This window comes from Calliopsis andreniformis, chromosome 12 (assembly GCF_051401765.1).
Source record: "Calliopsis andreniformis isolate RMS-2024a chromosome 12, iyCalAndr_principal, whole genome shotgun sequence".
Lineage (NCBI taxonomy): Eukaryota > Metazoa > Arthropoda > Insecta > Hymenoptera > Andrenidae > Calliopsis > Calliopsis andreniformis.
The window spans coordinates 9239948-9265450 of NC_135073.1; the positions used below are offsets into that span (position 1 = coordinate 9239948).

The window sequence follows — 25503 nt, forward strand, 5'->3', positions numbered from 1 at the left end:
TTGTGTTGCACTATTTAAGACACGTTAAGAAGAGCGCTTTTCGCGAATGGCAAAGTCGATTTATTGCTATATTGTTTAAGAGGAATACGATAAGGGACGATGTAGCTGAAATATTGTGCAAGTTTTAGAATTATAATTGTATGTTGAGAAGCTGGATTGTAAATGTTGCACCAGAGATTTTAAATAATTTGTTAAGAGAGAAGTTCAATAAAAGACTGATTTTTCGGATAAACCAATCGTTTTTGAATACCAAAGTTTATTAGATATCAGAATTTACGAATCGTTCGTTGTTGAGTTGAATCGAAATGCAAATGTAGGATACATTTTCTGCGAGAACGCACAATGAATGTGTTCGAATTTAATGTTCTATTTAGTTAAACGTTAGCCGATCGTGTCACTTTGTTATCGGTACACGGAATATTCTGTTTGGCACAAACGCTTTCAACGGACAGTAAATTGCAGATTGTTAGAAGTATAATAAATTAAATCGAGCTTTAGATATCGATCTTAGATGGTCTTCCCATAAAAAAAGATGGTGGAATTAAACAAAGGGAGTGTTAAAAATTCACCCACATAAAGGGGCCAAAATCAGATTAAAAATTTGTGTCGATGTATATTTCGCATTGTCACTGATGCCTTGAACAATTTCTGACTTCTGTACGAACTAAGCAAACAAGTACTCAATATTTGTATCAATGGAATTCTGAATGTCTTAACGTCTTAAAGCTACGCCTCCACGTGCGTAAATCGAAGATTTTAACACTAAAATTTTGCACTAAAATGTTAAAACTATTGATATATGACAGACTTTAATATTTTCTGACAATAATTATACATTTTACTCTATTACTGATATCTACTGAAGATAAATTTTTATTCGATTTGTCACACCTCAGGCGTTCTTCACTCAAACTTACGAAAATTAATACACAAAAAACGAAGCAGTAAAAGCAATTTAATTCTTTTATTTTATTATTCAGAATCACCTTTCAATTTTTCCACTGTTGCTGAATATCTTTTAAGTATTTTCCACTACACTTTGCGCACGTGAGATCGTGGCTTTAGTTGAACCCGAAAACTTACTCTTAATAGTCGTCTTTGACCCATACGATAATCAAAGAAAAAGTTCGAAATAAATGTTGGAAACACTACTTCACAGATTAACAAATACGTACAATTTCTTACTGCTAAAAAATGATCCCGTGTATAATATTTTCTATGTCTATAAATAGATTTATTATGAGGAAGAGCGAAAGTAGAGTGGTAATATATTCACCTGTTAGTCGTTAAAGATTCATGTTCAACTATGTACGCCATATGTCAAAGCACGAATGAAGTCATCGCGATGCTTTCGATGTACAAAATAGATTAAGGGAACCATTAGTGGTTATTATTGTAAACGTACACGTAAACCGATCTTTTTCGGTTGATCTCGAGTTTCGACCATCAACGAATGCACGATTTGTCATTTTTCACATGTACGGTGTTGTAAAACGAACCTTGCATGGGATATCAGTAGAGATTAAAAATAGTCTACATCATCGGTACCATTATTGTGTTAAGCGTGGCAACTGCCTAGGTAAATGTGACAAGTAAAGTAACGCAAGTTCGATTTTTTTTTAATTCATCGAAATTTCAAGAAAGCTTAATGATTACGTTTATATAATTAATGTAAATATAAGGTATATAGTATAAGATGAAAAGGTTAGCAGTTTTTGTGTGAAACTACTATGACTCCTCGAAGTAATGTTACAGTATCATCTTTTCTATAGACATTTAATTAGTTCAATTAGAACTCTCGCGTGAGACAGTGCTTTCAGATACCGAAAGATAAGAATGTAAGAGTATAAAGGATATTTTTTATAAATACTAATGAATGTATGTTTTCATTCCCATCGACAGATTGAACAATAATTTTAGGCGCTGATAGAAGCAGAAAGTAAAAATATTTTAAGACAACAGGTTGTAAGAAGGAGACTTGTATATTATTTGGAGAATAAACTACTATTCTGCCTCCCTTTATCGTAAGAATCACCAATGAAAATCCGATGTATTATACACGTGTCGAGGAAAACAGTGCTCTTTTAACATCTGTAAAATACGCTGGAAACCACCGGAATCGTCAAATTCACCACACGGTCTATGTGCCTTCTTCCGTTTATGCTAATTGTCTACAAACTGTAATCACATGTGTCTTCGAATATCGTAACTCTTTCGCTATATACTGCAAAAATCAAAGGGCAAAGAAAACTCCTACGTGGTACCACGTAGATACAAATTTTAGTTAACGAGAAATGTAGATTTTCATTACGATCGAATGGACCAAATAGACTAATACAAAATTTACTGATGTGATGAGGTAGAAAGAGTTTTGGAAGTATTCTGTTTGAACAGCGAAAGAGTTAAATAAATTATGTGTGCTGTACATCAAATTCAAACTTGAAGAAATCTGTCATCGTACAGTTAAATGTGTATTCATGTTGTACCCGTTTATCGTCCCAATATATTTGTAACAATGTATATGTATGGCATAAAGCAACGTACATGTGTCGTTTATAATAAAATAATTGTTTAATAAACCACTCTCTCTTTATTTCACTTACTTCACATTTTCATTAAACCCATTATGCATCCATGAGAGCTTTGAAAATTCGAGTAAAGTCATTTTGTGTCACTAACCAAATAACCTACTTAAGAAGCCAATTGTGCATTAATTGTTATTAAATGGCTCGATATGTGTTACACTATAAAAGCTCTAATCGCGTTTGCGTACTCGTGCGTGAGTATGCAAACGCGAATTCGATGCATCAGAACAATGCAACCAGATACGAAGTAAGGTAATAATGGCAGCTAATTTACATAGCAGTTAATACACTACGACTCCAATTACAAGTTTAGTGGACCCGCTTATTAAACATTCTATTGTAAATTTTATTGATTAAAGATTAAAATTTCGAATCAATCGAGCTTTTGGTTAGAAATATTTTAAAATTATATACTTATTGAAGTTTGAAATTTTGATAACGGTAATATTGTACATCGAAACTCGTTAACTGTCATTAATAAATCAAACTCACCAAATTGTACTAAATAACTAATATCAAATTTTGCGTAGAAACAATTATTTTATTTTGCTCCACTCATGCATTTATATTGTTCTTATATCTATCACCAGATTGTCAATAACACATTAACTATGATCCTCTTAGAATTTTGCTGCTCCTTGTTCCTTATCAGGAATCTTTTAATGAGTGAAATTTAATAAGAATCTTTTAATGAATGAAAAGCTAGCAGCAAATAGATCATGCTAATAATCAATCGAAATAACATTTCTCGAAAACCATTATTTTTAAAACTATTTAAAGACGAAGTAAGTTAAACGAAGAGATCGTAGAATCGAGGTAGAATAATAATACAATTGTGGATTGCGTGTCTAGCAGTATTTCGTGTCGAGGACATATCTTAAAGAAGTTACACTACGCAAAATGGAACACGACAATTATAAATTATGATGTAGTCTAGATAGGCACTTCGATATCGTAGCTTCCTAGAGCTTTATGGCATATAAATATGAGTATTTATTATAGTTTATACTTTCTTTTTATACACTACAAGTTCTAATTAATTTTTAATATGTATAAAAAGTGAAACAAAATATTCTTTTTTCTCTTATTATAGTTGTCTCTTATAATATGAGAAAAATATTGAGATATAACAAAATTGGAATGTTATTCTGATTTCAGTTATTGAGGATCAAAAATACTCCACTTGCCAAATCGAAAGAAATTCTACTACCAATAGTGTCAATTACTTAATCTGACATTAATTACGATGCTATCATTTCAATAAAAAAGGAAACAAATTTAAAGGCCATCGACAGTCATTTGTATCGAAAGTGGGTCGAGATCGAAAGTACACACTCATTGATGAGCATCGAACCAACATGTTAACAATTGGATCTTTGTTAGTTCCCTCTGTCGATTCGATAATCGGAAATATTTATTTTTTATGAACATAGAATGTACTTTTTTAAAAACATATTAAATATTAAATCAATCCAATTTTCCCAACCCAATTCTCATCCATAAATATAAAGGCAAAGGAGCAAATCTAATTAAATAAACAAAACGATCAAAAATGTAAAATGCAATTACTAACGCTTCCACTGTTAACGTGTAATACCTAATAATTCTCAGATACAAATTGTATTACCACATTTCTTTAATTAAACTTATGCTTCTGATTTTATTCGTTGATCAGAGAAGTTCAGAAATAAATAGGATGAAAAGAATAAAAGGAACAAAATAAGAAAACCATTTTCGTTGATTTCTTATACCCTCAATTTAACCATATAAAATCGATAAAATGAATATCGTGACATTTCATGAGGAAGGAAGCCCTTATATGCTAGGGGAAGTACAAACCTCCGTTAACCTTACACGAAGGGTTGAAACCATCAGATCGATAAGCTAATGTAATCAGACCTAGATACACACGTAGATACCCGCTGGCGATTGCTGGAAGAAAGAATCGCTTCTTCCCATGGAAATGGACAAATTTATAACTCCAAGATATTTTCAAATTTTCTAAATAACTCTATAATTCCCATCTTTACGTGATAATATTCTACTTATTCTAATAAATTTTCATGAAAAGCGAAACACATGTATACATGAATAGTAAGGAATAAAATATAAAGTAGTGAATGTTGACAAGTCTATAGACATGGCAAAATTGTTTTTCTTCCAGGATTAAAAAATGTATAGATAGTGGTTGATCAATTGGTCTATTCAAAGCTTCAATTATTCATACCGTGTAGGTACGAAATGCATTTAAAATGAATTAACCTACTTTAAGAAAGATACTATGTTTGGAGATGTTCGTAATCGATAATAAAACACGTGTTATCCTATCTAACCACATAAATCAGGAACGACGACCTGATACTATTCACTGATAGTGTAGTACGTAATTAAATTTCTATAAATATTACCGATATAATGCTTGTTTAAAGTTCATATGTTCATGACTATTTTTAAATTCTGCTATTAAAATTAATAGAGAATTCATCAGACATGTCTAATAATGTATATGTATAAAAAGAGTAAATGCAATTGTGTTCACAGAATAGTATTTGTTAACAAACACTAAATTAAATTACAAAAACCACATGCGTGATAAAAAGAAATCCTTACTAAACAACAGTTGGAAAACAATATAAAAAAGTTGATACAAATACAACATGAAAAATTAACATATTATTCATTTAATTCTTAAATTATTTAATGCCTTTTAGTCTCATATTGGTTAAAATTTGGTCAAAGAGTAATAAGAGAATTTCATTTTCAAACAAGAAATCTGTTTTATCTACCAATGAAAACTGGACTTACCTTAAGCTGCTCCTGTCGTTTGTAAGCATGTAGCATCAGTTGCTTCTTTTCGTCCTCCGACATCAATGGTTCCCTTGCAGGCCTGCCACCGCCTCTTTTTTGCAGCTTCACAATAATCTTTGTCTTTTCGTTTGATCCAAGATAGTCCTTTAGTTTCTTTCCAGGAAGCATTTCCTTTCCCGAAAACCAAAGTTGAGCCAATTGCACATCGATAACCTGCATCATGATACACATATGTTAATCTCAGTGTGAAAATAACTAATAACACAATCAATTTAAAAAAAGTACTTCTTACATGTAACAAATTTTCACGAGCCACATAATTCCACTGTCTTTGTTATAAAACACTTCTAAATTCACTTTAAATAGGAATATTCGAGCGAAGGTAACACATGAATTCGAATCCAAGAAAAGGCGCCAGTGGGAGCGATCTCGAATTCGGTATTATTTACAGAAATTAATGATAATCTTTATATTTGCACACAGAAAACAAAAGAGGTATGTAAAAGGAACAGTTTAGTGAAGGAACTCGACTTTAGAAACGCGATTGTGAATAATAATTAAGTTTGAAAATCTCACTTAACACGACTTCGAACCTGCTCCCATGGCGTCTGTGTCGCGACTGCCCTCTGTCGCTCTTTCGAGGTCTATTTATACTTTCTCGAGGGCGGGCTTTTTAGATCAGAGTACGGAGGTGTAGCTTTTGTAAACTTCTATTCAAACGAAGTTTTATAATAATTAAAGTATGTAACTGAAAGTTTCATTGTGTTGTACTTTATTTTCACTCTTTTTATGATGCTGTTAATTTTTCAACGTTGTCAATTCTGTTTTAAGTTATTTTTCAAAGGAAAATTTGAAATTTTAGGTATATTATATTGTGTAACATATCAAATTATTACGTTATTATAGTTACTGTCAATCTAGTTACTAATATTGTATATTCTACGTTTTATACTAACAAGTACGAAATATTAAGTGAATATAATATAAAAATTTGCACATCTCTTTTCACGTGAGATTAATGTCTGTTCTCCTTCCTTTTTAAACTCTAACTTTATCTGACATCTGGTCCTTTAACTTTTTATCCAAATTCTATCTAAACATGAATCTCATAAATTTTTTTATTATACCCACCTCCAACGATGCCTGTGTCCCAGTAAGATCCTCTGTGTTCTCAAATTCCTGTCGAATCACATCATGAGGCGGCAATCCCATTGGATAAACAATAGTGACAGCACCCCTGAGTATATCCAAAGTCTCTTGCACGATTTTCTGCGTCATCAACTTATCCTGCTGTACCAATTTCTACGCAAACAAAATACCAAACGTAATTAAAAACTAAGTCATCCATCATCCATTACCAGAACACTTGCAGAAGAGAAGTCACCTTCGAGATCATAGCTCGTGCCTCCTCGATCGTTTTGCTCAAGACCTCCCGCATCTTCGCATTTGGCTGTCTGCCGTTCCTTCGGCCTGAAACATGGAAAACCGTCGGTGCATCCCAGTTAAGATTCCGCGCAATTAACGCGATGATTACATGGCCCATTCGGTGCAACAAAAATCCCCCTGAGCCAATTTCTCGGCGGCATTGTACGCTCCCGTCCCGTCGATAACTACTATTTGCATCCAGTAAGGCGAGACGACGCGGGGCCCGTATAAAACAAACCACAGATCCTCTGCTACGCCTTGCCCGCCATCATTGCTCGTTCGTAGCTAGGCTCTCCCCTTAATATGGTCTCACGTACCGATAACGTCCTTGTTAAAGGTCCATCCGCCCATAGGCACGCATTTCTCGCCCCACTCGTCCTTCAGCTTCAGCTCCTGTACCTGTTCGTCGGTGAGGCCCATCATGTTATGAGGCAGCATGGTGCCGTGTTTCGCCAGCTCCTCGATCTCTGTCATTTCCATCGGGAAAAGAAACATAGTCAAGCGCAAACTCTGAGTAATTATTATATCCTCACAAACGTATGACTAAATAGCTTTTGCCTGCAGCTTTGCGTGGATGTCGTGGACTGACAAACTCTGTTTAATGTTTTAAAAATAGCACGGATGTAGTAAAGGGGTGTTTAAAATCTTTATCAATGTGGAGTTTCATTGAAACGCTTCTTATGCATTAATATGAGAGCTCATTTAGGTCAGTCTATAGTACCTTGGAACATATACATTTTTTGTTTTATTGGTATATGGTATCAAACTATGTTGATTCTCAGAGTTTCCAGCTCTAGATGAATTAAAATATAGTTAGCTGTGAGAAAGATAATGGGGAATCAGCTAGCACGCGATACGTGAGGAGTGGATGGGTGCTAGGTCCGAGATATACATTAGCTTCTTCTGCATATACCAATATCCCCCTCTTAGTAGAGCATAATGCAATATAAGATACAGCCTATGTCACTCGGAAAGAAATAGCTTTTTAAACAGTGAAAAAATTTTCTAAATCGGTTCAATAGCTTCAGAGTTTACCTACAAAACCAAAGTAACTTTACCTCTTTATATAATAGTATAGATATCACACAGCGATCAGGATAGATGGGTTCATAAACCTCGACTTCTTATTACGCCCATTATTGCGAGCCGCGGGTGAGGCCACCTCGAGATAATCGTTAATGGATTTCCCACGTTAATATGCCGACCTAAAGACCTTGGTCATGAAGAGGCTTTAGAAACAGGGTAAACATAGATGGGAATTGATTTGGGGGTTCCTGTGGTGATTTGTTGTCTTGAGAAAGGGTGTAACTATTTGTGGATGTGAGACTCTTATGGGGGTTTCAATTATTAGTCTTCTTCATTGTATGTAGAGGGAACTCAGCTATCATTTGAAATAATTGTAGATATTATTGGTTCCTAGTAGTTGACATTTTAGCAGCTTCTGTAGAGGATTTAAACCCGAGGTTTATTGGCGATAATTTTGAAGCAAGAAATATCTAAGATCAATAGACTTAGATGGTCTTCTTAAAGTTGTATATTCGAATAAACTTCTTTGCTCCAAAATTAAAATAATGCAAAGACATACTGGGTACATCATCGAGCTTATATCGAGAGAATAGTCCCAATGAGGCTAGGAATAATCCGCCAGCAATTATCACCTGAATTGACCTCAGAATCATGTCCTCTCTCACAGGCCTACTCCTAACAAAGTCAACAGTGAGAAAACAATGTAGTACCAACTAAAAAATATAACAATATGTTATAATCTCATATCTCCACTTTGCTACCATCACTAACACGGCAAAATACCAATTCCTTCTATGTGACAATTCAACCTTGACAATGACGAGAACCTGAACTCCAATCACGGATCAGAAAAGGACAAAATAATGAAATGAAGGAAATATTCGTCGGCGATTACTGATCCACCGACGGTATTAACGCTTGCCATTAGGTTAATAGCACAATCCGAACGAAAATGAAGGGATACGCAGCTCGTTATCGTCGACGAAATCATTGGCATTCGAAGAGCCCGCGGTGTAATTCCCGATAAAATCGTGCGGGTTCGGTAGACGCGGGCCGTTATACGCGACGGCGAAATAAAAAGAAACACACGGGGGAACGGTAATAATGCGTTTGCACGCCGTTACTTCGAGACAACTCATGCCACTTAAACTTACGATCGCGCGGCTAAGTCTGCGAGCGCGCGTAAATAAAGCGCAACTTTCCAAGGTAACCTGCCCGTTTCTTTCCACGCTATTAGATGTCATCTTCGTCGAAGCACTCTCTCGAGGCGGCACGACGAGGACAGGGGAGGGATCATTACCATAACATATTCTGGAGATCTTCAGCCGACCGTTGTAAATAATAGTGATGTCATATATAACGTCTTCAACCCGAGCCTCCACGTGCGTGTCGTACAGAAACTGGCTCTCCTCGCCTTTCTTCACGTGCAGTCGAACCATTTTCTTGGAAGCCTTAAACAAAGCGTATTACCACTCGCGTAAAATTCACCAGGCTTTTATTAGCGCGAGCCGTATCGTATCTTTTTCTACGGTAGCGTTCGAGAGAATATTTGATATTAACGAGAGAATTCATTCTATGAAATGGCTGTGGTTGCTTATTGTTAGGAGTTTTTGTATCATTGTTATTGATCTCGTTTGAGAAGTGCTATTTGAAACTTGTGGCGACAGGGAGAAATGGATCTAATGATAAGAATGCTAGGTAGGGCGAGTCTAGGACATTGGCTCTGAAGCTTATCCCTTTGGTGCCTTTTTATGTGCATCCCTCCCGCTGCATTGATTTTAATTAAGATTTATGATTTGAGTATTCCTTTTTTAATATCTTTCCATAATGATATCACAACCTTTAGATGTATCCCAGGCTTGAGAACCAGTTGTCTAAGACTCACCAAAAATATTAGAAATTTAAATAATAGAAAAAGAGATATTCTAGAATCTTCGTTCTACTGCTTCATTCGGTCTTAAAATTCTACTTGCTACAATTCTTCTCATATTGTATCTACTTTATAAGAGAATAAAATATATTAATAAAGAAAGGTTACCCCTAAATGTGCGGTGCTGAATTCGAATGGTAAACGTTCGAAATGAACTCAGCGAATTATTAGTCAGTTTCGTAAACTCTGACGCAAAACGTTTCGACGAAACAATCGATTCACTTGATATTCGAGACTGCTTGCGATTAGCACGTGCTTCTTAGGTGATCAAATACTGTCGACGGTTTTCCACGAACTCCAAACAGCGGCGTATTTTCAATGAACTGATGTCTCGAGGTGACAAGATCGTGGCAATGCAAGCAGACAGAGGGCTCCTAGCAACAGAGGTATCGATTAAATAAATCGAAACGGTGGTGGAGCTGCATTATTCATTGCATAACGAAAAATTCAAAACACGTGGAAATTGATGCTTGTTGCTGACTTGTTATCGCTAGCTTCAGACTAAATTTTTGCATCAGCTGACGTTGATGTATTTACCTGGTTGCTGGAAAAATTTTGAAAAATAGTACATGCCTCACCTTTCCACTTTTACTTTTTTTTATATTTCTAAAAATATTTTTATTAAGAATCTTCGAAGGAGGTGTAATTAAATGGCCAAGACGCAAGGTACGCAAAATAAAACGATGTCATTTAATGAGTATATAATTGTGTTTCATTATCGTATAATATACATATGTACATTCTAGTGAAACACGGATTACAAGAATAAAGACGATCATGTATCGTTACAAATAACGAAGAGACATTCAAAACGCGTTCTCTCTCACTCACTCACGCTTCCTCTCTCTCTCTCTCTCTCTCTCTCTCTTTCTTTACTCTCGTGTTCCTACTGGCGTTTTTTGGACACAAAAATATCATATATTTTTTCCATAGAATTACTTTATATCAATAATAATAATTAAATATTCTCGACATTAACGGTTGCAGAATAAAAATCTATACACTTATATATCTGTATTCATAATTTCATCTAATTGTAAGTGACTAGTTTATGTTAAAATACACTTATAATTCGATTCGATGAGGTGTATTATATCTCCAGGTCGTTTCCTGTTTCCGGGGTCCGAACGAAGGTGGTCCCTATGATGCGAAACGGCGCGTTAAACATTCACAAAATGCATCTCGATCGCGTCCTAAATGCTCGACTGGCCGAGAACAATTACGAACAAAAAAACAAAGACATAGAAGAATAACTAAACGGAGAGCTCCTCGAGCCACCGACTCCATTGACATTTACAATTTTCAGACAGACAATTAACAATAGACTCTATGACAGCTTGAACGCTTTCAACATCGATACGAGTGACAACGACGATTGCTTAATCAACGAGTTTTAGCGTATCGTTATTACATCGATCGGTCCGAACAGGACACGAAAACTAGCTTACTCAAAATCCTTTTGCATTGCTTCGATTAATCGTGTTAATCATGAGATTAGGGAATCGCCCGATCACGACGAATCCTCGGATCATAAATAGAATTAGACAACGCATATACACTGCGGCATTTTGCACGGTCGCTCGTCTAAATCGTGGCACAATTACAAAAGAATCGCTCCAGAATAACCGGCTCGACTCGATATGACGCTGCGTGATATGGATGCAATAGAAAAATTGGCATTTGGTCCTGAAAGAAACATACAAAATACGGGGAAGGGGGCCTCTTAAAAGCTAAACGATTTGACGTTTGTAACATTGTGCGCGGCTTGTTTCATCCGTTCCTTACTTTTGGTAAGACTAAACGCGTCGTGTAACGCGATATTGACACTGACTGCAACGTATCATCAGCGACTACGATCCGAAAAAATATTTTGCTTCTTTAACACGCTGCCCATCGTGCTTGCCCCCCACGTCGCTCTCAGGGACTTCGAATCAACGATATACTCGAATATTGCAAAAATAACGCGTTCACCTCATGTACATGATAAAACGTATGTACTCTGGTTCCCTAATCGTTCCGATTCGATCTCCTGCCTTTCAACACGACTTTCACGATCACTGGACGGCAAGATCCTTGGACAACGAAACTTGGCGCGCGAACAATTTTCGTCTAGAATTACGATAACAATAAATTACCTCCTCACTGCGTCCTCTTGGTTTTCTAATACGGCTTCATCTACGTACTAAACATCTCAGGCTTCAACAGAAATCGCTTCACATCGATTAAAGCTCGTGCACGATATTGTTAGTGTTTTCTTCTTTGTGAATACTAAGTTGGATCGTCCCGTATCCAACGAGTCGTAGTTCCCCGCTTGGGGCGCTTTTTTGAGATTACTTCTGATGAACAGGATCCTCGTTTACTCTTCGTCAATGGTAGGCTCACTTTGTCGCATTTCCTTCAGGATCCTGTGCTCTTGGTGATCGTCCAGATCCTGCAGTGTCGTATAAGGACCGTGCAACGGAGAGCGTTGCACGGTGGCCTTCTCTCAGACTTTGCTCTCTGGTCCATCTGTTGTGTGCTTGAAGGAGTTGCGGATCTTGCTGAGGTGGAGGGCGGCTAAATGACCGTAGCTTTTGTTGTACCATTCTGGAGTGCGTCCTCTGTAACGAAGAGGAGGTAAAAAATTAGTAGAAATAATAAGAAATGGGAAAGGATGTTTTTAAACATCCTTTTTACTTTCTACTAAAATTGATGATTTAATTAGAAGAAGCCAACGCGTGAACAGAAGCAATTAACTGAACAATAAAGACAAAAGATCCAAGAGTCTTTGATCCAAAGAAAATAGATTTAATAAATCCGAACAATAAATCAGTAATTCTGAATGAAACGATTAGCCGCAAGATTAAGTCGTTATAAAACAATAGAATCGATATGCATGATTTCATATGGTCTGAACTTACTTTGTATCCACTCTGGAGAGATGCATGATCCTCGACTTGCCGCTACCGCAGGGCTCGATAAGATATCGCGAAGCCAAAACAATACCGCGTGTTCCGCCAAGCATAACAGGAGCGTCCGGATGTTCCACGGATGTTTCTACGATGACGCAGGCCCCTTTGGGGAGATCGTTACGCCAGGATCTGCGCGAGATTACATAATATACAGCTCACCCATGCTCTTTATAGTTCCTATTGATTAGTCGCGCTATTTGCTATGCCGATTTTTTCGGCGCAACACAATGGAGCATCGTTCCATCAAATGCAATCCGACGTGAGTTGTTTTAATCCTCACCTTAACACACAATAATCCCTGGCAGGAAGGGGACTCATGTTCCCGGTGGCGTATTGAAAGACCTCCACGTTTGTGTCTAGCTTGGCGACCAGTCTGTACTTCAATAATTGAGGATCCCAGATATGCCTCTCCCTCAGGACACGATGGAGGAGCTCGTTTGGCGGAGCCTCCACCTCGGTTGACACTCGCCATAACCGGAGAGGGTGACCATCTCCTACCTTCTTGTAAGCCATTTCCACGGTACTGTCGGCGGGATTGTTGACAGTGACCCATCCTCGACTTCTGAAACAATAATTGGAAATTAAGTTGTTATATCACATAAATCAAAACACTTTGTCCCGCAATAAGTTGAGTGTATGATTTTTGGTTGATTAAGAGAAGTTAGTTTCCATTATCTTAGTTTCGATATAGAGACACAATCGAACCTTGTAGTATATAGATGTTACGTCTCAAGAACCCTGACCGAAACTCGTGAACTCTAGAATAGAAAGGTACAAAGCACACTTACTTTTCACGTGCCTCCTTCAGCAGAGCCGTGGTACAGGCATAAAGGTATCCCCTCCAGTCCTGCTTCAGCTCCGAGCCCAGCTCCTCCAAGGCGACCGGTATGCTCTCCTCCATGTAATTGAAATGACACTGCGTCAACATATCCGAGGAGACCTGATGTAACAGAGAACAGCAAAAGGAATACGATCAGTCCCTCGTTTTCCTTCCTCGATTCGTGAGAACGTGTTCGAATAATCTCGGATTCGAGCGCGATCACAATCGGCGGCGTTCGGGACGACGGATGACGCTCCTCTCCCGAACGACCTGGACGTTCGGCATCGTGGCACTCACCATGAATAATTCACGATGCATCTTGACCAGATACAGAAGACAGTCGTGAGCGGCTTTGTTTTCCGACAGTTCCCTCTGATCGGGAATGCCCACGGTCTTTCTCCTACGTGGCGATACGCTGCTCGACCTGTTGGTCACGTTCGTGTTGCTGTGGTTGAAGTGGAACAGGCTCGGTGCCAGGCACACGGCCAGGTTCGAGGCTGTCATTTGGTTGTAGGGAGCGTTGCTCGCTACGTGGTTCAAGAAATCGAGCAGAGTCTCCAACGCCTCGCGATGCTCGTCCGGCAGGAGCAGCAGGACGCACTGCACCGCGTCTGGTCGCAGCTCAACAGGTACATCTGTAACAATTCAGAACAAGTATAGTAGGGTCTAAAAAGCATTCAGAGAGTTCAGTTTAGGATATTCCAAATATCTGTTAGATCACTATAATTCTGGATCTGAGACCCAGACTGACTTAAGTCCTTTTTTCTTATGTTTTAGGAGAGCAAAAGAAACAACAATAATCAGAAATTTCTTACTATAAGATTGTATTTAAAATAATCTGTACTGTACAATCTTTTTTATTTAGAACATAGTGTAAAGAGATTCCTATCATCCTGATAAAATAATGAAAAAGTAGTAGGATGATATATAAAACTCAATTTTAAAAGAAATAGACTTGAGTTAGACTGAGTTTCAGATATAGAATTAAGGTTCCTTTTGATTTCATACTTTATGTTCAACGAATAAAGCTTTTCTGAGAATGATGGTAAAAAACTATTTAAAAGATGGGAAATGGTTTGCGAAAATTATGCTTGATATGAAGAATAAACAGAAACAAAGTATACTCACGTTGGAAGATAGCAATGAAAGTCTCCGATAGCTTGTTCGTCAACAGAGCCTCTGGCAGCTCCCTGAAGTACTGTTTTACGAGATCAGCCACATCGAAGGCCTGCTGACCATCGAAATTGATATTATCCCCCAGGGTCTCCGTCATCATCTTCAGCTTCTGTATCCTCGACCTGACCCCGCTTTTCCTGAAGATCCCGACTTGATCCAGAGCGTTCGCCCTCAACCATCTCAGAGCAATCTGAATACACTTTGGTAAGGCCTGGCCAGTCCTTTGCAAGGACAACAGCAGCGGCACCCCGAACACCGTCTTATCCTTATAATCTGGAGCCTTTATTTTCCTGATGAATTTCGGTAGTTCCCAGTTCCACCCAGTCCTATGTGTAGGACAGTATCGTTCCATGCAGGCGGTCAATTTCAACAAAGCCAATTTCCTCAACACCAATAGTTGTCCACAGGACATCGAAGCCATGGCTCGAGGACACAATGGGTCCAGAGGTTCAGGATACAAGGATCCCCTCTGAAAACTATGCCACCTGACAACAGTACCCTTGTGCCTTGGAGAATCCTCCTCCTGATCAGAATCGCGGCTGGCTACTGTAGAGCTGCTCTCCTGGCTTCCAGCTAGCTCTGAGCTCCTAGACCTCGACTTCTCCCTATACCCGGTAACTTCTTTGGATAAGGGTTTGCCATCCCTGTAGGTATCGTCCCGATGCCTGAAGCTTTTATGCATCTTGTCCTCTCGCTTCAACGCAGCTACCTTGTCCTCCTTGTGTCTCTCCTGCCCCTGGCTCAGCTTATCTCTGTACCTCTGAGACTCCTTGCCTAGGTTCAAGCTCCCGCCACGAGTGTTAATAGGAGGGTTCTTGGTCGGTGAGTCCTTCGGGCTCTGGGGGTGAGCGGTCACATACTCCAGCACCTTGGCGTGGTTGCTGTTCGCGTCCCTGAAGTACCTGTGCCGCCAACTGGTCGGCTGGCACTCGGAGTCGCTGAGAGCGCCTTGGTCCTCTCGGCCACGGTGCAGGAACCTCCTCGCGCGGTTCATCTTGGTGCGTGTTGGCGTAGGGGTCGGGCCGCCTCCCTGCGAGCCGTCTGAGCAATAGCTCGAGGAATCGTCACCGAACGGACTAGGCGCGTTGGTCATGTGATAAGGAGAGGCTGGCAAGGTGACGGGCGAGTCGGGGACGTGCAAAGGCGATCCCGATAAGAGATCGCTGAAGGGCACTGGCGCAGGTCCCGTCGGCGATACGTCGACGCAGTTCAGCTCCTTCATCTTCTGCTGCATCGACATCACGTCGAGGATCTGCGGGCCGCTGATGACGATCCCGTCGCGGTTCTGACGCTTTCGTCGCCGGGACTTGAGCGACTCGACTCGCCTGAGGAAAGCCTTGGCTCCGTCCCGCAGCCTCTCGGAGCCGGTTCTTCGAAATCTGGGACCGATCTCATCGGGAAGCGTTCCAGGTGGCAAGCTGCTGTATCTCAGAGTGTCCAGCATCGTGTCCTCGGCTTCCTCCGCTTCCAGACGATCCTCCAGCGAGTCCTCCTCGGATTGCACGTTCTGACCAGCGATTGCCTGCAGTCTCTCGACGTTCGCCTGCGTCACGTCGCACACACGCGACCAGCGTCTGGTCTTCTTCTCGAAGGTCCAATTCTCGCTCAGGGCGCACTGGGTATCTTCGTCTGAATCATCACCGCCACCCTGTAACGGTCAAGATGCGTTGAGCGCTCGTGAACCAGCGAATTTGAGCGTGCCCTTAATTAAAAGGAAAGTTAAGAGGCGGCCTTAATCGTATGGCTCATTTGCATAAGTAACAAGCGTACGGTCATAAGTAAGCGTCGACCCGAACCGAGACGAGAAGATAAGGATCTACAATGACTGATCAACTGGGATTGATTCGAAGGACGTCGTTCTATGTCCGAGACCTAGACTAATGAATTTTGGATTATTCGGTGCAATGATCCCTAGGATGGACTATTTTTGTCCACAATTTGAGGGACGAGACTCCTGGAATATTGTAACGAGTCAATAACACGATTCGAGAGACACGAATCATGACATAGGATGTTCGGTTGTTTGAGAGAGCGGGAGAAACGTCTCGTGAGATTAACGACTCATGGTAAATGTTTAGCAACCGCCGGGGGCAATGGTTGATAATCAATTTGCGTTTGATGTAGCGACAAATTAAGGACCACCGTTGCACACGCTAGCTGTACGTTGTAATTAATTGTAGAAAGTGTTTCGTGTGCTGGCTGCCTTTTACCCAAACACTCAGTGGCGACACGTATGTGAGCTTAGAGGCTAGACCTCTCTTCCGGCACGTGTTGAGGAAAAAGCTAAGACCAGTCTTGAAAATTCTGTTTTTCGAAGATGACACGCTGTCGCGCGCTTTCTACTTTGACGTCATACATGCTGTAGCCTATGAGATTGTAGGAGTGTTCCAATATAGGAAATAGAAATTGTAACTCCTAGAAATTGCTGTGAAATTACTGTGAATCTTGGGCTACTCTGAAATTTTAATTAATTCAGGAAATATGTTTACAATTTTTATTAATTGAAAAGAAAGTATTTCATACTTTCAAGTTAATTTTAATTTCACATTTCGAGAAATCTGTATGCCATAAATTCTTATAATTTCGAATTTATATCTCAATTAATTTTGAGATCATCACTTTCTCCAGCATGAAAAATATTTCTCCGAGAAAATTATGATTTCAGACTCATATGCACTTGTTCTGTACACATAAAATAATCTTGAATCCTTATAATTCCACTACTTTTTCATACAACACACCTACACATCCACGAGAAAAAAAGATTCAACTTCTTTGACCAAAAGAATGAGAATACAACTCGAAGTGCCGTCTTCCTCAGCCCATTAGCGGGGCCCTTGTGTGACCACAAATGTCCCCCGAGTGTGTAATTAAAAACGAGTGAAGGCTCGAGTTATCTCGTCTTACCCACAGCAAACGCGAGCGTGATGTAACTTTAATTACCGTGCTAACATGAGGGTTACTGGGCCCCCTCGGGAAACGGAGTAACTCGATCATATTCCCGAGCAGGGAAAGAGATACGAACACGAGAACACTGAATACGATCGATCGCGATTCGAATCTCGAATTCGTTCGATCTCGTGCGCCCCTGGGAATCGCAGCGTGCATATGTCCTCGTGGCTCGCCACGAATGGAAAAAGAATCGCTGGCCGAGATGGTTAAGTCGTGATGATGCTCGCTTCCTGGACGCTAGTGCCACCGATGGAAACCGTGCGAAGTGGTGCGAGGTGAAACCCAGTCCATTGTCATGTGCTGAGGATCACGTAAGGTCACACACTCTCTTGACTCGCGAGGCAGCCCTGCTGCCTGCCCTACGTGGAAACAACAAAGGCGTCAAGTTTCGTAATGAGCGACAGCCGCGGCTTTATTGTTAGAGACCGCTGCCTTTGCCTGTGGTCACCCAAGGAGGAACGTGTTTGGTCGACTGCTACGTTCTTTGGAACTGCGAATCCCGCTGCTGGACCATCCTGTTTTTAGCGTAGTCAGGGAGCGCTGTGAACGCATTCCAGACTGGATTCTTTTTCTTGCTTAATCGGAGCTTAGCTTCTTACACGAGTTTCGATGTGCTCGTGATTAAGTTGGCATAGAGGACTCATGGTATTTGAACTAATTCAGTTTATAATATTTAGTACGAGAATTTGGGAAGATCTCAACTTCCTGTAATTCACTTCTTCTAATGGCGTAACAGTGAGCTCAGAAGTTTGGATAATACCTCATAGCAGATGAGGATTAGTCCCTGTCACGATGTCTCTTTTTGGTGTCTATGGTTATTTCTATCTTATTTAAGCAATACGAGGGTATTCTCTAGTTCTTTACTTAACATAAGTATAACACAGTATAAGTTACTGCTTTAACTGCTACCTCTGTGATAATAATTGATCACTGGAGACCAATATTTTAGTATTCATTCAGAGTCACGAATTTATGTACTTTGACTTCAGTTTTATCTGGATGACTCTCTTCTGGGACGACGATATTGCAACTTTGAATTCGTAATTACCATGTCCTTAATTCGCAAAGCATCCTACTGACCTATATGAAAAAATCCCAACTGTTCTCGAAGGAAACTGAGACGCGTGAGACATTGTGTAGCAACAAAATTTGTCGAGAACCCGTAAAAAGAAGCATCGAGGCCTCCAAACGCTGACGATGTGCCAGGTTAATTGGACAAGCCTGCGTTTACTGAATCAACGGCCACGTTGGAAAGCCCAAGTTGTACAATCCTTTTTTTCCTCCAGCGCAACGTTATCGCGGCGATAAATTTTAATCGTAAACGGCGACGAACGGGGCGCGATCGTTAAGCGAAATCACCGGTCTGTTCGAGGGAAAGGAACGTGCAAAATGACATGCAAAGTGGCCGCGGAGACCTTCGCGGCGCAGAAAACGAGCAGCTTTTTTATCCCTGGCCGATGAACGTCACGAGGCGACCGAGCCATCCGATTATGCGAGGAAATAATCATCGTTTCGTCGGATGTGGGCCACGAGTTAAAAATACGCGGCATTGCAGAAATGGGATATACGTCGAGAATAAACTGTGTCCGGACCAGAATAGACTTTTCAAATTTTTGATGCGTACCGCGACGTCGACTTGGCCGATTCGATTAACCATGGAACCGCGAACTACAGGCTGCCCTCGTTTGGGAAGACTTCCTTTGAACACGAGAGTATGTAACATTGAACAGTGACGTCAGCTTTCAAGTTCTGCAGGGAATTACAGATCCCAGAGGTTAATCATTCTTTTTACACAAGCGTCTCCTAAAATTAGATTTAACGATTGCTCTAAACTGTATCTGTTTTAGCGATAATCCCAATGAATTAAAATTAGAAATGTGAAAGGACACAGAATTGCATCAAAACAGACATGATTCTTCAACGGACAGCAGCAGAAGAGTTTTGCCAGCAAATATTCGAGGTTGAGCCATGGCAATGCCAATGCAGCGATGATGTACGCGTCTCGAGTGCGCCCTGTCGCATGTCGTCTCGAGCGGATCTGTGAAGAGCTTTATTCCCAAGGACATCCGCGAGCAGCTCGTCGTAGAAGTTGGAACGAATGTTTCACGTGCGATTATCGGCGATCCGCCACTTATATTCGTACGTATCTGCATTTCCGTTCCAGCGTGTTACCACGGGACGTGACGATTCTTGTACGTGAGTTATTTCCGCGCGGCCCCGGCGGTTCAACGAGCCGTGTCGCCCCACGTTGCCGCGACGTCACTTCCGTCTAGGCAGGTTGAACAAACCCTGATGTTTTATGCGTGACAATGGGCTCAGAAATGGACTCGTAAAGCGAACACTGTTTCGTGCGTGTTTTATGGGCTTCCACTATTTATTTTGCGCGGTCTTAAACGCGCCATGTTAGTTTATCCGGCTTTTTTAACTGCCTGTTACGTGCGTCCAGTTGAACGAGGCCTCAGTGGGCATTAAATTCCTGAGGTGATTTCAGACCGATACATACGTCAAATTGTTTGCGCAGGAATTAAAAGTCAGGAGAACGAAGTAATCAGTGCCACTATGGAGAACGTTAAAAAATGTGGGACACTTTTTGCAGATCGGCTTCAAAATGCTTTAAAAATTTAACCTCAAGACTCAGGTAGATGAATCTAGAACCCACACAAGGGTTGCATTTTTTTAGTAATTTAGAAGCCTTCTGTAACCTGATCTTTATTTCCAGATCACCCTATATTTGTGTTCAATAAATCCACTTGCAACTCTCTAGTTATAAATGTGCCCCCCCCCCCCCCCCCCCCCCATGCATTCCTTGATATAGGTACTGGACTTAAATTTTTAGTACCAGTGGAAATGTGTCTACTCAACATTTTATGAGGTAAAAGTCACTAAAATTCATCTTACGGAAATACGTACACGAAGCTCTCTAAACTAAAGCACGTGAAGTGCAAAAGTTAAAGGGAAAAAGAGTGGCGTTAACACACACGTTACATTCTGAATTTAGAGTGTGATGGCGGTACGATGACCCAGATTGTCCTACAGGTTCGTTAAAAGAACCCACCATGGCAAATTAGTCGATACGGTAGCCCTCCCGCGTCAAGTTTCAATTAAACGTTGCCTCTCAACTTCGTTCTCGATCTCTGTAATTGGTAGCCGGACCAACGGATCGCTCCCTTTGAACCGACGAATATATTTTTGGCCAGGGAAAAACGTATAAGAGCTAATGCTGGTCTTCTGGCCTGGTCTCCTCGTTTCTAGCCTGCGTACGTGTCACTTTCAGCGTCACCAGGCTGGGGCAGACGAAAAAGGCAAAGACAAGATGAATTTTAACCGCAGAAAGCGTTTCCACGAATCTACGTCTTGGCTTTTCGCTGGGATCTCTTTCATCTACGGATTACCATAGAGATTTACTTCGGAGCACGTGTTGAAAGAATCTCTAGATAGACTTTGATGTCTCTTTAACGTGGACTCGAATTTTATTTACTGGTTATGGAAAATTGACATAACGCTGTCATTAAGGAAGATACTTAAATTTAATCTAGTTACAGAGAGAAGAAAATCTGAAGGCACTGAATTAATTCATACACTTGATACTATCTTCAAGATCACTTGAATGGAAGACTGGTATCAGAATAAAATTAATTGGCTCAGCAGGACTTCCTCAAGAAAGGCCTCTTCAAGACATAATTTGCATAAGTAAGACAGTGCTCCTACACAAATTAGTTTCGAAAACTCTATAAAGTACAATACATAGACATAACAGCATACAATAAATAAATTACAAAAGAAACCTGAGTCTACGTATCCTTTTTTTTCAAACTTGATTTCTGGTTTAATGGATAAAACTTAAAAATATCCAAATCGACAATCTGAGAATCCTCTTCTACACCAATCCCAAGTACACAAAATGGCAACAACCTTTTCCAAAGGTTCATAGAATCATTACGAAACACGTTTTCAGGTAATCGAAAAAGACCTGTGCAAGTCGCACCTGCAGCAAAATTTCTCTATTCTCTCGCAAAACGAAGTGGAAATGGCTGTCGGTGGTCGACATCAGCTAGGAATAATGAAAAGCTCGGCCAATCTCGGCGGATGCGCGTACAAAAAGGGGTCGATGGAAAATCCAGGGAACGAGATCCGGTCAATGCGTGGTTAATTGTGGATTGTAGGATCGCGTGTCCCTCGAATCGTCGCAGCGCTGGCGGAAAAAGGGAAAAGAGAGCCAAGACCGTACGATTCCCGGAGGCTCGTTACTGAATCACGATCGTCAATGAAGAAATCGGCTCGCGGGGCAGGAGCGGAGCAGCCGCGATGGAAATCCATGGAATGTCGATCTCCATCGACTTCTTTGGCCGGCTGCTCGCGATCGTACCTCTCTCGTACGGACGATACACAACGCCATACTTTCGAATCGAGAACTTCAACCGACAGAATCGATGAGGCTCGTGAGAAGCGTACATCGTTTTTGTTCTCACAATTCGTTCGGCTCGCTCTTGTTTCCACTGCGTCCTCCGACAACTCGCCACGAATTTATACTCCTTCCTCCCCTCCTCCACGCCCCGATGATGCATTGCCCCAGCGCGCGATTTAAAATGCTGATACACTCCACCCTTCCGCGGCTCTTGGGTCCTTTTCAGTTTCAGATCGATCGAATCGACTTGGAGAAAATGCCTCTGTTCAATATTGCATACGGTGGGTCATGCACAGAAAAAAATGGTTATACAGATCTTGGAAGTTTCCTAAGTAGATTTAAGCAGGGTAGACTTTTGTGGGATCTGTCGTAGACTTTCGTAAAATTAATAAAGGCAGCTTAATTGCAATAAGAGCAACTTTGTTAAATCTACAGAGAGAAGACTCTTACTGATTCTATTAAACTCAGTCTTGTTAGAGGACTTTTGTAAATCCTACAAGAGACTTCAATAACTTCAGCTTAACATTTTCTTTCATGTGCTGGCTTGGACCAAATGATGTATTAGAAAAGCTTGGAGGATAGTTTTTTAACACAGCTATGGAAGCTGTTGTGTCTGGATGTTTTATCGTTCTCTCGTCTTTTGTTGGGACGAGAGAATTGATTTGGGTGAAGTGTCTCTGTTGAATATTGCATTCGGTGTACCGTGTGCAAGGTATCGATTCGAAGTTGCGGGCCACGTAATGCAGGTACTTCCCGAAGCAAGTTTCAGTCTGGCTTCCTAAAAATTATTGTTACGCAATCTGTCGTCTGGGAAGTTTGTCTGCTTCTATCTCTAGACAGATCGATAGATTCAGGACAAATAATACGCATAAGTAGAGGAGATATTTCTTCTGAAGTTGTACAGGTTTACTTCAGAGGAGACATTATAATAAACTAGTGAAAATATATCAAGAGCTATTATCTGATGAGACTACATGAACTTCAGTAGGATTTATTTCCATTTTATAAAACTGAGTTCTTTTAAAGAACAAAGTTCCCCACGTCTAACTTAGAAATATAAAAAATGATCCCATTGAAAGAAACAAGAACAACAGAAAATTTGCAGAACTCAAATAAAAGGGTGCCAGAACGGAAGTCAGTACCACGACATTACGTGGCTTTAAAGACCACTTAATCTGATGTCGTTAATTATCGCCACGGTATACTTGTCTTCGCCTACTTCTCGCACATCCGGTACTATAACCGCGCAACCAGCGGCTGTTGCGTCAATCCGAGAATACTTTTACAAGACTCGAATTCCACACTTTGCTTGAAGGATATCATTCATTATGTGAACTGTCTGTAACGTTGTTTCCACTCCCGGCCAATGAATCTGACAAGCTTCGCCTACGTTTTGAGGCGAAAAAGACCAGGACGACTTTTCAAAGTCAAAGATTGAACACTTGAAGCAATCTATGACGTCGAAGAGAAAGGAACGGTTCTTTAGAGATTTCATTAGAGAACTCGATCGAAAAATTTCACACGAATGATAAAGAAGAAATACACAAAATTAGGTTTCTTTCAAATGGCTGTCGCAGTATGGCAACATCTACTTGATGAATCGAGAATCAAGCAGATTAAAGATCGTTTTGGTTCTTGGTTTGAATCTCGATCCTTTTTCTACAAAAAAGTTCGTGAATATTACTGCAATATAAATAAATATGACCTACATGAAAAATGCAAAGAGAGACCTGGAATACACGTTCCACAGTAGAAGACTGTTAAATAAGGTAATTGAAAATCTGTGCCCATTTTCTGATTATTCACAGGAGCACCGTTTACAATGTCAATGATGAATAAATTTCCCATAACGATGTCCGACGATCGACACCGTTTTCGCATCTAACGAGAACTCGCCGCGACGATCATGAAACTTTTATGAGAGATAAATCCCGCTGCCAAGAACCCGCCCTTGATTGGCCGATTAACGGCACTCGATCCTCCAGCTTTACCGACGTTTAGCCAGTTATTAAGTCCCCTTAATCGATCCCTGATTTCGCGATAGAATATTCAAATCTTCCTAGAACCATTACCATGGTAATCTCATCCCTTCGAAACTGCCTGAAAACCAATCCTCAAATCGACCCTCAATTTCCAACCCTGACGATGGAGAGTAGATCAGAATCTTGCTCTAAATTCCGCTCCTTAAGCTCACGAAGAAAAAAAAAAATATGTACCCTGGTTGGACTATTGAAATTCAATTACTTCAACTTCATATCACCATTACAAATCCAACGAAATGTCGTCTGAAGAATATCGTGACTCGACGTTCCCTACGTCTTATTAATCCGCTCTCTCGACGAGTCGCCTCAAGAACTCTCGTTGTTTGTTCACGGCTTAATGAGCGGCCGGTCTCGAGCCACCTTCGCAAGAAGTAAATCCTCGTTTACGAGATCTAGATCGCCTGGTTGATCGGCGGGTCGGCCTGATCATTCTCCCCGCTTCTGCGCCGATTTCCATCTGTTCTCCGTGTAGATTACGAACACTTTTACATTAACACGTTCACGGTCTCTTAATCTAATCGAATGGTGGATAACTTTCAAAGTAGCTTGTGAAATGTATCCCATTAACTTTCAGGAGAATACTTACAATAGAGTCGAAACTACTTTTTCAATCTTTGGAACAAGTATCGGTGCACGAGTTTATCGCTGTCTATTTAAAAGTTAAGTATCTTTCTTTGAAACTCATTTAAAGTCTAAACATTTCTGCTCATTAAAAATCCCACAGTCAATGAGACAGTAACATGGTGATAGTTTCAGTGCTAATTAAAAAATTCTCTATCTCTGTGCTTAGGCTCTATTCCCTGTTATCTCTTTTTTAAAGTATTCCACGTAGAAGTATATCAGCTCTTTAAAGGTACAAACGGGGATGGAAACAAAAAATAAAAATAATGGGAGATACAGTAAAGCACAGGTCACACAAAGTGGGGAAAGAGGCAGTGCAGTTGCTGGTTTAACAAGCTTATCGCCTCTAAACGCCCGAGTGGATCCACGATTAGAGAGCCAGACTGTGAACGTGTTAATTCGTTTGACCATAAGCGAAAGAACAGCCTCTGGTAGCCAACGTTCTGTGCGCATAGGGAGCGTCCCTGTATCAGGATGCAAATTTTCCGATATCGTTGAATGAGTTTGCTAATTTGGGCGGTTATCCGCTAATGCGGAATTCCGTGCGCCACTCCGGTTCTGGCCTGTTTTATTCGTCGAAAATAGAAACCAGATTCGCATATCTACGGCAGGAGTCGGTCCATAGGTTAACTAACTGATACCTGGACCGAGATTAGAGGACATTCTGTTGCCGAGGTGTTTGAATACGATAAGGATCGCCGAAGGTGCGAATAAATTTGGATGCCCCTTTTTTCTTTTTCCGTCTGAATTGATACAGAGAAT

General features: G+C 40.5%; 2 protein-coding genes across 2 annotated transcripts in view; both read right to left on the bottom strand.

Annotated features, from left to right (window-relative positions):
* Positions 1-9283, bottom strand: part of LOC143185487 (cilia- and flagella-associated protein 298) — an 83796-nt gene extending 74513 nt beyond the window's left edge. Inside the window, exons 1-5 of the mRNA XM_076388529.1 lie at positions 9145-9283; positions 7136-7285; positions 6778-6863; positions 6525-6695; positions 5391-5606 (exon numbers count right to left, since the gene is read on the bottom strand). Coding sequence (XP_076244644.1) covers positions 5391-5606; positions 6525-6695; positions 6778-6863; positions 7136-7285; positions 9145-9283 — 762 coding nt within the window. The remainder of the gene's footprint in view (positions 1-5390; positions 5607-6524; positions 6696-6777; positions 6864-7135; positions 7286-9144) is intronic.
* Positions 9284-10441: 1158 nt separating this feature from the next.
* Positions 10442-25503, bottom strand: part of Cv-c (RhoGTPase activating protein) — a 312437-nt gene continuing 297375 nt past the window's right edge. Inside the window, exons 11-16 of the mRNA XM_076388730.1 lie at positions 14674-16369; positions 13843-14180; positions 13514-13665; positions 13006-13287; positions 12675-12854; positions 10442-12374 (exon numbers count right to left, since the gene is read on the bottom strand). Coding sequence (XP_076244845.1) covers positions 12260-12374; positions 12675-12854; positions 13006-13287; positions 13514-13665; positions 13843-14180; positions 14674-16369 — 2763 coding nt within the window. The 3' untranslated portion in view covers positions 10442-12259. The remainder of the gene's footprint in view (positions 12375-12674; positions 12855-13005; positions 13288-13513; positions 13666-13842; positions 14181-14673; positions 16370-25503) is intronic.